General features: G+C 43.5%; 1 protein-coding gene across 1 annotated transcript; it reads right to left on the bottom strand.

Annotated features, from left to right (window-relative positions):
- On the bottom strand, positions 1,584-3,249 carry LOC109236136. The gene is made up of 3 exons (XM_019402353.1): positions 2,840-3,249; positions 2,407-2,679; positions 1,584-1,647 (listed from the first exon to the last, which is right to left on the bottom strand). The coding sequence occupies exons 1-3, from the start codon at positions 3,247-3,249 to the stop codon at positions 1,584-1,586; spliced, it is 747 nt and encodes a 248-aa protein (XP_019257898.1).

The following is a 14,536-nucleotide window of genomic DNA, read 5'->3' as shown; positions in this document are numbered from 1 at the left end:
TCCCGACCATCTAGATTTCAGCTTACCCGAAAATAATCTCAATCTCGAGTTGTATAACAATACTAGATCTCTGGGTTTGAAGTTCCTATCTAGAATGTGCTTATCATGCACCATCTTCATCCTTTCCTTGTACAATCTTGTACTCTCGAATGCCTGGAATCGGAACTCCTTGAGTTCATGTAACTCTGTAACTCCACTTGTTCCTGTGGTTTCCGTATCCAAGTTCTACTGTCGCAGTGTCCATAAGGCTTTATGCTTAAGATCCACCGGAAGATGGCATGCTTTTACAAACACCAACTTGTACGGAGAAATACCTATCAGCATTTTAAATGTTGTGTAGTAAGCCCATAACGCATCATCCAACTTCCTTGCCCAATCAGTCCGAGTTGCATTCCCTGTCTTGGTCAAGACACTTTTGATTTCCCCGTTGGACACTTCTACTTGCCCGCTCATTTGTGGGTGGTAAAGTGTGGAAACCTTACAGTGAACTCCATACTTTTCTAATAGCCTTGCGAACTCTCTATTGCATAAATGGGTTCCACCATCACTTATTATAGCTCTCCGAGTGCTAAACCGGGTAAAAATATTTTTCCTTATAAATCCTATTACTCCTTTGGCATCATTTGTTGGAAGAGCCACAGCTTCAACCCATTTGGAGACATAGTCAACTGCTACCAATATGTACTTGTTACCATATGAGCTGACAAATGGTCCCATTAAATCAATCCCCTACACGTCAAACACTTCCACCTCTTGAATTGTAGTCATCAGTATCTCGTGACGGTGAGATATGTTGCCGGTTCGTTGGAACTCATCACAACTTTTCACCTAGACATGGGCATCCCTGAATAGAGTCGGGCAATACAACCCCGACTCTAACACCTTTATAGGTGTCCGAATTCCTTTAAAGTTCCCACCATATGGTGAAGCGTGGAAAGCCTGCAAAATAGAAGATTAATCTTTCTCGAGGATAGACCTCCGGATCATGTTATCCATACATATTTTAAAGTAAAGGTCATCCCAGTAATAAGACCGACAATCACGAAAGAACTTTTTCTTTTGAGTCGAAGAGAGTTTATAAGGTACAATACCACTTGCTAAATAGTTAGCATTATCAGCATACCAAGGCATCTCCTCCATTGCCACTGCTAGTAATTGTTCATCAGGGAATGGCTTTGTTATATCTTCAACCTCTACTTTCTTTTCAGCTCCCTCCAACCCTGAAAGGTGGTCTGCCACTTGGTTCTCCATACCTTTCCTATCGCTGATCTCCAAATTGAATTCTTGTTGCAAAAGAACCTAACAGATCAAGTGTGGCTTTGACTCCTTCTTTGCTATCAAGTACCTAAGTGCTGCATGGTCAATATGAATAATCACTTTTGAACCTATCAAATAAGACCTGAATTTGTTGAATGCAAACAATAGGGCCAACATCTCTTTCTCAGTCACAATATAATTGAGATGTGCGCTGCTCAGTGTTCTACTTGCATAGTAAACTGGGTGCACCATTTTGTCCTTTCACTGCCCCAAAAATGCTCCTATAGCATAGTTACTCGCATCACACATGAGCTCAATGGCTGCTCTTAGTCGAGTGCAACGATGATTGGTACAGTCACCAGTCTCTTTTTTAGCTCCTCAATTGCTAACCTGCAATCATCAAAAAACACAAAGTGGTGATCCTTTTCAAGTAGTTTACATAAGGGATTAGCAATTTTAGAGAAATCCTTTATAAATTGCCTGTAGAAAATGGCGTGCCCAAGGAAACTTCTTACAGCCTCGATCGAAGTGGGCGGTGGCAACTTCTCTATCACGTCAACCTTAGCATGGTCGACCTTAATACCCTTACTTGACACTCGATGCCCCAACACTATTCCTTCTTGTACTATAAAATGGCACTTCTCCCAGTTCAACACTAGATTTGTCTCCACACACCTTTTCAACACTCTTCTGAAATTGTTAAGACAGCCACCGAATGAATTCCCCACCACTGAGAAATCATCCATAAAGACTACCATAATATCTTGAACCATATCAGTGAAAATGGCTAGCATATACCTCTAGAAAGTGGCCGGTGCGTTGCATAGGCCAAACGACATTCTCCAAAAGGCAAACTGTGGTGGCTCCTATATTGACGACTTCGCAGGTGGTGTTTTTCTTTCTTTTAAGTGTAATGGCTCAAACTGAGGTTCCCTTTTCCAGAAACCTTGACCTTCGAGAGCCATAACCCACTCTGCCAACTCTTCACCATCCATTTCTTTCAAATTCATCAAACAAGCTTCTAATGGGTCTTTGGAATCAAGGGTCTCACCCTTCTCTTATAGTATCACATCAACTACCTCCACTAGCGAACAATTTATAAATTCGCTGGGCCTCCTCATAGATTGTTGTACGTTGAATTTATTCAACCTCATTTTCAGCTCTCTAGTCTCATAATCAATCAATGCTCTCCCAGTGGCTAAGAACGTCCTTCCCAAAATTATGTATATTTCTTCGTCAACATGGCAGTCAAGAATAACGAAATTAGCAAGAAATACAAACCTCCCCACTTGGATAAGCACATCATCCAGAATTCCTGTTGGCCTTTTAACTGTACGATCAGCCAGTTGTAGCAACATTGAGGTTGGTCTAGCTCTGCCAATGCCTAACTTTGTGTATATTGACAATGGCATCAAGTTAATACTGATTCCCAAGTCATACAATGCTTTAGCAAAACCAAAGCTCAATTGTGTATGGGATAGTGAAACTACCAGGATCAGACAACTTTTGAGCCATAGGTCTTGTCACTACCGCTCTAAAAGTTTGAGTTAGAGTTACGGTAGACAAGTCCTAGAATTCAAACTTTTGAGACTTCAAATCCTTCATCATTTTATCATAACCCAGCATTTCCCTCAAAGCATCCATCATCAAAATATTCAATTGAATCTGTCTGAATATTTCCATGAATTTCATGTATTGATCATCTTTCTTTTGCTTTGCCAATCTTTGAGGGAATGGTGCTGGAAGTAGCTTCTGCTCACTGCTCTGTGTCTTTTCCTGATTAGAAGTCGTTTCCACTTCCCGTTTAGGGAACTGTTCAATTTCTTTATCCTTTCCTTTGTCAACTTGTGTTTGTTCAATTACAACCTCTGTGAGCTCCGTCGACTCATCAATATCAAATGGCACTGGAGTAAGTGACCCTGCATCTCTATTAGATTGAGCAACTTCTTGCTCTCTGTCCAAATCCCCTCCATTCCTAAGACTCATTGCCATTAACTTATTCGGGTTCTGCTCTTTTGAATTGATGTGTGTCTTCAAGCAACGTTCTTTGTGGGCGAGTCATGTGCGACTAACTTTCTTGCATCCTTCCATTTGTCCTAATGATTTGTTGCAACATGCCCTTGATTTCTATAATATTACTATCGTCATGTCTGGTCACCTGCTGTTGATGAGGCTGTTGGTAAGCCAACTGTTGTTGGTGGTGCTGATTTGTAACCATGCTGCCTTTGATAGGGCACAACTTGGCCTTGTGGTTGTCACACCTCCTTTTTCCGAAGATAAGGAGTTTTTTCAATTCAAGTTTTATTTTTCGAAATGAGATTATTTATTTAATTAAAGTCGCCACTTGGAATAATTATTGTGATGTCCCAAGTGACCAATTTATTTTAAAATTCCAAATCAAGGAAATTGACTCTATTTATGGTCTACAAACACAAAAGACCAGGTAAAAATCCTGTTAACCAGGGAGAAGGTGTGAGGAACTCCCGAGTTCCGTGGTTTTAGCATGGTCGCTTAACAACTAAATTTGGCTTAATGATCTGAATTATTATATGTTTGAAACCTTTATGTGTTACCTCTTCTATACTGCTTTTATTTATTTTAAACAATTATAAAATTTATTTAAACAAGTCACAATGTCATGTACTTGTTGTTTTGGTACACATCACAAATCACGCCACGTGATGTAATGACCCGAACGGTCGTTTTTCTTTCTACATCCCTGTTCCCTAATTAAGACTCCCCATATGTGCTTTTACTATTTTATGACCGGCAGGGATGGTTGGTTTGGGTTTGGTAGGATTCGGGTTGAAATCGGAACACTTAGTTCCTTAAGAGTACTTTATAATGGTTAAGTTTGACTTGAGTCAGCGTTTTGAGTAAACGACCTTGAAATTAGGATTTGACAGTTCCAATAGGTTGGTTTGATGATTTTAGACTTAGGCGTGTGTTCGAATCGGGTTTCGGATGACCCGGGAGCGTTTCAGCGCTTAATATTGGAAGTTGGACATTGAAGGTTTTTCAAGTTCTTTAAGTTTGGTTTGGAGTAGACTTTGGTGTTATCGAGGTCCGTTTGGGATTTCTAGCATGGGTATAGTTTTGTATGGTGATTTATGACTTGCACGTAAAATTTAGCGTCATTCCGAGTTGATTTGATAGGAAACGGATGTGATGTAGTGTTTTTAGAAGTTTTTGAATTTCATAATTTGATTCATATGTTTTAGCGTCCGCTTCGTATTTCTAGATGTTAATTTGGTGTTTTGATCGCGCAAGCGAGTCTGTATTATGTTGTTTGATGTGTGAGTATGATTGGACAGGGTCTCAGGAGCCTTGGATGCAAAACGGATTGGAATCAGACTCGGAATTTGGCATTGGGGGACTGTTGGTGCTCTAGTTCTGGTGCATTTGCACCTGCGTGGGTTTTGCTGCAGGTGCGACTTCGCAGAAGCGGCCCCTCGATCACAGAAGCGGCCTGAAGTAGGCTGGCTAGTGATCGCGGAAGCGCAGAGATATCGAACGTGTGAGCTCGCAGGTGCGAGGAAGGTGGTCGCAGGTGCGGGCCAGGACAAAGAGGCTTTGGGTCACAGGAACAGGTGTTTCTCCGCAAGCACGAGTACGCAAATGCGGATCAGCTCCGTGGAAGCGAATGCGCAGGTGCACATGCTTCTCTGCAGAAGCAAACTTGGCCAAGCTAGGTGAGGACCGCACATGTGATGGATTTTTCTCAAGTGCGGTGTGCAGGTGCGACCCAAGGTCCGCAGAAGCGGAAATTGCTGGGGGCAATGAGGCTTTTAATCCGAAACTTAGGCCTTTTTCCTTACATTTTCATTTAGTCTTGGGAGATTTTGAGAGCACTTTAGAGGGGGGATTCTCATCAACATTCTAAGGTAAGTAACTCTCACCCATTGTTAAGTTAATTATGCGGATTTTGGGTAGATTAACCATGGGAAATTGTGAAAACTTGGGGATTTATGAAAAACCTAGGGTTTTGGTTAAAATGATATCTGACCACGAAATTGGTTATGGCATTAAGTAAAAATTATATATTTGAGTTCGTGAGGCTATGTATAATATTTATCTTCGAACATTTCCGGAATCTGGGCACGTGGGTTCGAAGGCGAATTTTAAGAATCTTCTAATTTGGGTTGGGTAATTACTCTAATAGCTAAAATAGGGACTTTTGAGCATAAATTGATTAAATTATATAATATTTGACTAGTTTTCGGTTGTTCAGCATCGACTTGGGGCTTTTAGAGTGGCTTAGTGGGCTGGAAGTGAGCTTGGAAACGAGGTAAGTCTCTTGCCTAACTTTGTAAGAGGGAACTCATCCCCTTAGGTGCATCTTGTTGTGTATTACTTGTGTGGGGAGCTACGTATGCATTAGGTGAGAAGAGTCCGTGCGTATCTATATTCCATGATATGCCTTTAATTGTATTGTTGTGTTTATCATGCGTATTTAATGTCTTGAATAGAGCTGAGACTAGGGATTTTAAAGTTGCAATTATCGACTTAGTCTTCTTATTTTGGGAAAATTGAGTAATACTGGATAACTATGAAAAATCCATGTCCTCTCGGCCGCAAGTACTTCCGCGAGCAAGGTAAACTTCTGTACTCTAATGGCATCGGGCCATTCGCCTAGGCAGTATAGTAACACCACTCTAATGGGATCGGGCCGTTCACCTCAGGAGTATAGTAACACCACCTTTATGGGATCTGGCTATTCGCGTCGATAGTTTGGTAATACCACTCTTATAGGATCAGGTTGTTCGCTTCGGCAGTGTGATGGTAACACTACTCTTATGAGATTGGGCCGTTCACCTCGGCAGTACTGAATACCACTATTCTTATGAGATCGGGCTGTTCACCTCAAAAACTTCGTGCTAAATAATCGAAATGGGTTCCATTTCGGATATAATTGAGTTAGAGTCCTCACGGTCAGTTATGAGATATTGTGATGTGTTACGGATTCATGTGTATTTATTTTAGTTTCTTTTATTTGTCTCGTTGATACTTGTTGTATGTTCACCATGTCTACTTTATGCACTTTAATTATTATTATTGACCTCTAGCAAGTGTCAAGTCGACCTCTTGTCACTACTCCGAGGTTAGACTAGATACATGATAGGTACGCGTTGTTCTTCGTACTCGCGCTACACTTCTGCACTCATGTGTAGGTATTGAGATAGGTTCCACCAGTGGTCACGCAGGCGCGTAGCCGGTCATCACAGAGACTTAGTGGTGAGCTGCTTGCCTTGCTATGATCCGCAGCACCGGAGTCTCCTTCCTTCTTATTTGCTATTCCTGTCTATTACTTTTGGATAGTAGGTTTAGTAGTTTTGTATATTCTCTAGATTGCTCATGTACTTGTGACGCCGAGTTTTGGGGATTTGTAGCACTTATGTACTACTGTACTTGTCATTTTTATCACGGCAGACTATGTACTTATTATGTTGATATTTTGTGTAAAAAGGCTTGTCATAGTAGCATAAAATTCTGTGTAATTAAAATATGTTAAAAAGGGATAAACAAATAGTAGTCTCGCTTGTGGGCTTGCCTAACGGCGGCGTTAGGTGTAATCTCGACCTAGTACGGAATTGGTCATGACAGCTTGGTATTAGAGCTTTAGGTTCACATAGGTTTCACAAGTCATGAACAGACCTAGTAGAGTCTTGCGGATCGGTGCGAAAACGTCTGCGCTTATCTTCGAGAGGATATAGGGTGTTAGGAAACTTCTCTTTCTTCATCTCCTATTGTGCAGTTGATATTATACTAAGTGTCTTTCTATTGATCTCTCACAGATGGTGAGAAAGTGCGCGACGAATGTACCAAGAGGTTGAGGGGCTACTCTCCTTGTTGCTAGAGACCGGGAGAGGGCTCCAGCTCCAGTCAGAGGAAGAGGGCGCCCTAGGGTTGCTCCTTTTACACCACCAGTGGATCCAGTAGAGGATCTTGTTATTGAGGATCAGGATGAGGCTCTTGCAGCTGTGCCAACCCCGCCAGATTTGATGACTGTGACGGGATTCCAGGATGTCATGGGTCGTATGCTACGGTTCATGGACTCTATGACGCAGGCTGGTTTCCGGCGAACCATGCCACATCTCAGGCAGGAGGGGGAGCACACCCCTACCGCTTAGGCTCCTCGGCACGCTGCTGCTGTTTATCAGACCCTAGGTGCACTACCTGCAGGCAAGGCCTAGCCTGTTCCAGCGGCTATGCCAGAGGCTGTACCATTCGTGACCGATGATCAGTAGAAGCGGCTCGATAGATGGACTAGGCTTCGCCCCCCTACTTTTGGGGGGTGAGAGGTCAGAGGACCCCCGGGATTTCATTGACCGGTGCAAGGATAGGCTCCGGAACATGGGGATATTAAAGTCCAACGGGGTGGACTTTGCTACTGTTCAGCTTGATGGCGAGGCCCATAGATGGTGGTAGGCTTTTCTTCTTGGCAGGCCAGTAGGTTCACCTCCCTTGACTTGGGATCATTTTACACATCTGTTCTTGGAGATGTACATACCCAAGAACAGATTGAGCGACCCTGTCAGGGTCACATATCTGTCACCAACTATGAGGCGAGATTCACTAACTTGTCTCACCATGTAGCTATTATACCCCCAACAGATGCAGAGAGGGTGCGTAGGTTCATTGCAGGTCTGCACCTGAGATTCAGGTACCTATGGCCCGTGAGGCAGAGATGGGACTTCTTTTCTTCAGGTTGTGGATATAGCTCAGAGGATCGAGCATATTCACAACCGTAGTGGTAAGTTTACGTCGAGGGACAAGCGGCCCTAGAAATTTAGAGGATTTAGTGGCTCCCCCCACCTGGGGTAGAGGTCAATTCATGAGGGGTCTGCCCTGCAGGCCCATGCATTCAGCACCACCGCCTGCTTGGGGTACTCTAGCACGACCCTATCAGGGTCAAACTTCAGGCCAGCAGTCCACGATTTCGAGGGGTTGTTTCGAATGCGGATCTTGGCCACGTGAAGAGGTTTTGTCCCAGATTTTGGGGCAAGGCTAAGCAGCAGGACTATCGGCCTATGATTACCGCACCAATTGCCGCACCGTCCGTTCGGCCGCCCTGAGGTGGAGGACAGGTGGGTAAGGGCCGTCCTAGAGGTAGAGGCTAGTCAGGTGGTGCTCCGACTAGGTTCTATGCCTTTCCAGCCAGACCAGATGCAGTAGCCTCAGATGCCGTTGTCACATGTATTATTTTTGTCTGCGGTAGGGATTCTATGGTACTATTTGATCCAGGGTCTAAGTATTCATATGTTTCATCTCTGTTTGCTTATTTTCTGGGTGTTTCTCGCTAGTCCTTGGGTACTCCTTTGTATGTATCCATGCCAGTGGGCGATTCTGTTGTTGTGGATCGGACTTACCGGTCCTGTATCGTGACTTTCTGTGGTTTTGAGACTAGAAGAGATCTTGTGTTGCTTGATATGACTGACTTTGAGGTCATCCTGGGCATGGACTGGTTGTCTCCATATCATGCCATCCTTGATTGCCATGATAAGACTATTACTTTGGCGATATCAGAGTTGCCTATATTGGAGTGGAAGGGTTTATTTGTCAGTTCATCTAGTCGGGTTATGTCTTTTCTAAAGGCTTGACACATGGTCGAGAAGGTTTATTTGTCTTATCTAGCTTATGTTTGGGATATTGCTGCAGAGACTCCGACAATTTATTCAGTGCCCGTGGAGCGGGAGTTCTCCGATCTGTTTCCTTCTGATCTCCCAGGCATGTCACTAGACCGTGATGTCGATTTCTGTATTGATTTGGCTCTAGGTACCCTACCCATCTCTATTCCACTGCACCGCATGGCTCTAAGAGAGTTGAAGGAGTTAAAGGAACAGTTTGAGGAGTATCTAGCAAAGGGTTTTCTCAGGCCGAGTGTGTCCCCTTGGGGTGCACTGGTGTTGTTCATGAAGAAGAAGGATAGGACTATGTGGATTTGCATTGATTACCGCCGGTTGAACAAAGTTACCATTAAGAACAAGTACACGTTGCCGCATATTGGTGATTTGTTTGACCAGTTTTGCTGGGTTCCAGGGTGTTCTCTAAGATTGACTTGTGATCTGGGTATCATCAGCTGAAGATTCGTGCTTCGGATGTTCCGAAGGCGACCTTCAGAACTAGATATGGTCACTATGAATTTTTGGTGATGTCCTTCGGCTTGACTAATGCCCCGGCGACGTTTATGGATTTGATGAACCGAGTGTTCAGGATGTATCTTGATTCTTTTGTCATTTTCTTCATTGATGACATATTGATCTACTCACGTAGCATGGAGGAGCACGAGCAGCATTTGAGAGTTGTGCTTCAGACCTTGCGGGAATAGAAGTTGTATGCTAAGTTCTCCAAGTGCGAGTTCTAGTTAGATTCTGTGGCATTCTTGGGGCATGTTGTATCAGGAGAGGGTATTAAGGTAGATCATAGGTCGAACGAGGCAGTCCAGAGTTTGACTCGTTCAGCGATCGAGCTCAGGAGTTTCCCGGGTTAGCAGATTATTATTGCTGGTTTGTAGAGGGCTTCTCATCTATTACAACATTTTTGACTAGATTGACCCAGAAGGATGCCCTGTTCCGGTGGTTCGATGATTGCGAGGCGAGCTTTCAGAAGCTCAAGATAGCTTTGACTATAGCATAAAGCTTTAGTGTTGCCTTCCTATTCGAAGATATATACTATAACACTTCGCACGTTGGCCTAGGTTGTTTATTGATGCAGGAGGGGCGAGTTATTGCATATGCTTCCTGTCACCTGAAGACCCACGACAAGAATTACCCCGTACATGATTTGGAGTTGGTTGTGATAGTTCATGCTCTTAAGATCTGGAGGTGTTATCTTTATGGGGTGTCCTGAGGTTTACACCGATCATCGCATCTTGCAGCATTTTTTCAAGCAGGGGAATCTCAATTTGAGGCAGCGCAGGTGGCTTGAGTTACTAAAGGACTATGATATTACCATACTTTATCGTCCGGGAAAGGGGAATGTGGTTGCGGATGCCTTGAGAAGAAAGGCCGAGAGTATGGGTAGTTTGGCATTCATTTCAGCAGAGGAGAGGCCATTGACTTTGGAAATTCAGTCCTTAGCTAACAGACTTATGAGATTGGATATTTCAGAGCTCAGTCGAGTTCTTGCATGCGTAGTGGCTCAGTCTTCATTAGTTGAGCGGATCAAGGCTTGCCAGTACGATGATCCGCACTTGTTGCTTCTCAGAGAGACTATACTACAGGGTGGTGCCAAGGAGGTTACTATCGGTGAGGATGGTGTTCTGCAGCTCTAGGGTCGCCTATGTGTTCCTAATGTTGATGGCTTGAGGGAGAAGATTCTATAGGAGGCACACAATTCTCGGTATTCTATTCATCCAAGTGCTACGAAGATGTATCGAAAGGTGCCTAAATTACCAACAGGTTAAAGATGAGCACCAGAGTCTAGGAAGCCTACTTAAGAAGTTGGTTATACTTGAGTGGAATTGGGAGAGCATTACTATGGACTTTGTAGTTGGGTTGCCGTGGACTTTGAGGAAATTCGCACGATTTGGGTCATTATCGACAGGTTGACCAAGTCGGCACACTTTATTCCGGTTATGACTACGTATTCTTCAGAGAGATTGGCACAGATTTACATTTAGGAGATTGTTCGGTTGCATGGTGTGCCTGTTTCCATCATTTCAGATTGAGGCCCCCGATTCACTTTGCACTTTTAGAGAGTAGTTCAAAGCGAGTTGGGTACCCGAGTAGAGCTCAACACAGCTTTTAATCTGCAGACCGATGGGCAGTCAGAGCGGACAATTCAGAGGATATGCTTAGAGCATGTATCATCGACTTTGGAGGTCAGTGGGATAGATCCTTGCCCTTGGTCGAGTTTGCCTACAACAACAATTATCAGCAGCATCAATATGGCTCTATTCGAGGCCTTATATGGTCGGTGATGTCGTTCGCCCATCGGATGGTTTGAGCCCAGCGAGGCTAAGTTATATTGTATGATTTGGTGAGAGATGTCTTGGAAAAGGTAAAGTTGATTCAGGAGTGACTTTGCACAACACAGCCCAGACAGAAGAGTTATGCGAATCATAAGGTGCGTGATATATCATTTATGGTGGAGAGAAGGTTCTCTTGAAAGTTTCACCGATCAAGAGGATCATGAGGTTCGGGAAGAAGGGAAAGTATTGCCAAGGTTTATTGGTCCATTTGAGGTGTTGTGGCGAGTTGGGGAGGTTGCATATGAGCTTGCTTTGCCTCCCAGTCTATCGGGAGTTCATCCGTTCTTCCATGTGTCTATGATCCAGAGATATCATGCCGACAAGTCGCACGTGCTAGATTACAACATGATTTAGCTAGATGAGCGTTTGGGTTATGAAGAGGTGCCGGTTGCCATTATTGACAGACAGGTTTGCCAATTGAGGTCCAAGAAGATAACTGCGGTGAAGGTCTAGTGGAGGGGTCAACCAGTCAAGTAAGCGACTTAGAAGGTCGAGGAAGACATGAGGAGCGGATACCCGCACATGTTCAGCACTCTAGGTATGATTCTAGACCCGTTCGAGGACGAACGTTTGTTTAAGAGGTGGAGAATGTAATGACCTGACCGGTCATTTTGCTTTCTAGATCCCCGTCTCCCTAATTAAGACTCCCCATATGTGCTTTATTGTTTTATGACCTGCGGGGATGGTTGGTTCAGGTTGAAATCAGAACACTTAGTTCCATAATAGTAGCCTATAATGGTTAAATTTGACTTGAGTCAATATTTTGAGTAAACGAGCTTGAAACCGGGATTTGATGGTCCCAATAGGTTCTTATGATTATTTTTGACTTGGTGGTGTGTTCGGATCGGGTTTCGAATGATCGGGGAGTGTTTCGGCGCTTAATATTGGAAGTTGGTGCATTGAAGGTTTTCCAAGCTCTTTAAGTTTGGTTTGGAGTAGACTTTGGTGTTATCGAGGTACGTTTGGGATTCTGAGCCTGGGAATAGTTTCGTATGGTAATTTATGACTTGAACGCAAAATTTGGCATCATTCCGAGTTGATTTGATAGGAATCGGACGCGCGAAAGTGTTTTTAGAAGTTTTTGAGTTTTGTAATTTGATTTATCCATTTTGGCGTCCGCTTCGTATTTCTAGGCGTTAGTTTGGTGTTTCCATTGTGCGAGAGAGTCCGTATTATGTTGTTGGATGTGTGAGTATGATAGACGGGGTCCCAGGTCCCCCCAATGCAAAATGTATTGGAATCGGACTTAGAATTTGGCATGGAGGGACTGCTGGTTCTCCAGTTCTGGTGCGTTGACCTGCGTGGTTTTGGCCGTAGGCGTGACCTTGCAGAAGCAGCCCCTTGAACGTAGAAGCGGCCTGGAGTAGGCTGGCCAGTGGTTGTAGAAGTGGAGAGTTTACCGCACCTGCGAGCTCACAGGTGCGAGGAAGGTGGTCGCAGGTGCGGGCTATGCCAAAGAGGGCCAAAGAGGCTTTGGGTCGCAAGTGCGGGTGTTTCTCAGCAGGCGCAAGTGCGCATAAGCGGAATAGCTCCGCAGAAGCGGATACGCAGGTGCGGATGCTTCTCCGCAGAAGCGGATTTGGTCAAGCTGGGTGAGGACCACACCTGCGATGGACTTTCGGCAGGTGCAGCGTCGCAGGTACGACGCAAGGTCCGCAAAAGCTGAAGTCATTAGGGTCAGTGAGGCTTTTAATCCGAGATTTAGACTTTTTTTCTCACATTTCATTTAGTCCTAGGAGATTTTGAGAGCACTTTACAGGGGGATTCTCATCAACATTCTAAGCTAAGTAACTCCCACCCATTTTCAAGTTAATTATGCGAATTTTAGGTAGATTAACCATGGGAAATTGTGAAAATTTGAGGGATTTTTGAAAAACCTAGGATTTTGGTAAAAATGAGATTTGAAAACGAAATTGGTTGTGGAATTAAGTAAAAATTATATATTTGAGTTTGTGAGGCTATGGATAATATTTATCTTCAAAAAATTTTGGAATTCGGGCACATGGGCCCGAGGATGAATTTTAAGAATCTTCTAACTTGGGTTGGGTAATTACTCTAATAGCTAAAATAGGGACTTTTGAGCATATATTGAATTTATATCATATTTGAACTAGTTTCAGATTGTTCGGCATTGACTTGGCGCTTTTAGAGTGGATTAGTGGATTTGAAGTGAGCTTAGAAACGTGGTAAGTTTCTTTCCAAACCTTGTAAGAGGGAACTCATCCCCTTAGGTGCATCTCTTTATGTATTACTTATGCGGGGAGCTACGTACGCACTAGGTGACGAGAGTCCGTGGGTAGCTATATTCCATGATATGTCCGAGTAGACTTAGACCCATGTCACGCCTTTAATTGTATTATTGTGTTTATCATGCATATTACCTGTCTTAAATAGAGTTGAGACTAGGGATTTTAAATTTGCAATTATTGACTTAGTCTTCTTATTTTGGGAAAATTGAGGAATACTGAATAACTATGAAAAATCCATATCCTCTCGCATCGCAAGTACTTCCGTGAGTGAGATAAACTTCTCTACTCTACTAGGATTTGATTGTTCGCCTCGACAGTATTGTAACACCACTCTAATATGGGATCAGGTAGTTCATCTCGGCAGTAATCGAAACGGGTTCCAGTTTGGATATAATTGAGTAAGGGTCTTCACAGCCAGTTACGAGATATTGGTGATGTGTTACGGATTCCTGTTGTATTTATTGTAGTTGCTTTTATTTGTCTCATTGATACTTGTTGTATGTTCACCATGTCTACTTTATGCACTTTCGTTATTATTATTGACCTCTAGTAAGTGTCAAGACGATCCTTCGTCACTACTTCTTCAAGGTTTGACTAGGTATTAGGTACGTGTTGTTCTTCGTACTCACGCTACACTTCTGCACTGATGTGCATGTACTGAGACAGGTTCCACCAGTGGTCACGCGGGCGCGTAGCAGGTCATTACGGAGACTTAGGGATGAGTTTCTTGCCTTGATACGATCCGTAGCACCGGAGTCTCCTTCCATCTTATTTACTATTCTTGTTTATTACTTTCGGACAGTAGTTTTAGTAGTTTTTTATATTCTCTAGATTGCTCATGTACTTGTGACGCCGGGTTTTGAGGAATTATAGCACTTGTGTAGTGCTGTACTTGTCATTTTTATCACCGCAGACTATGTACTTATTATGTTGATAAATGTGCAAAAAGGCTTGTCACAGTTGCATGAAAGTCAGTGTAATTAAAAATAAGTTAAAAAACGGATAAACAAATAGTAGCCTCGCATGTGGGCTTGCCTAACGGCGGCGCTAGGTGCAG

Source organism: Nicotiana attenuata, chromosome 12, assembly GCF_001879085.1.
Source record: "Nicotiana attenuata strain UT chromosome 12, NIATTr2, whole genome shotgun sequence".
NCBI classification, from domain to species: Eukaryota; Viridiplantae; Streptophyta; class Magnoliopsida; order Solanales; family Solanaceae; genus Nicotiana; species Nicotiana attenuata.
This window is presented reverse-complemented; position numbering and strand designations above follow the sequence as displayed.

What these genes read in the sequence shown, in the direction of transcription:
- LOC109236136 (XM_019402353.1), bottom strand. Translation starts at nt 3,249, where the DNA reads ATGGCAATGAGTCTTAGGAATGGAGGGGATTTGGACAGAGAGCAAGAA. An exon ending in AAGGATTTGAAGTCTCAAAA is followed by an intron (nt 2,680 to 2,839) that starts GTTTGAATTCTA and finishes CTTGGGAATCAG; the next exon opens with TATTAACTTGATGCCATTGT. An exon ending in ACTAGAGAGCTGAAAATGAG is followed by an intron (nt 1,648 to 2,406) that starts GTTGAATAAATT and finishes TGATGATTGCAG; the next exon opens with GTTAGCAATTGAGGAGCTAA.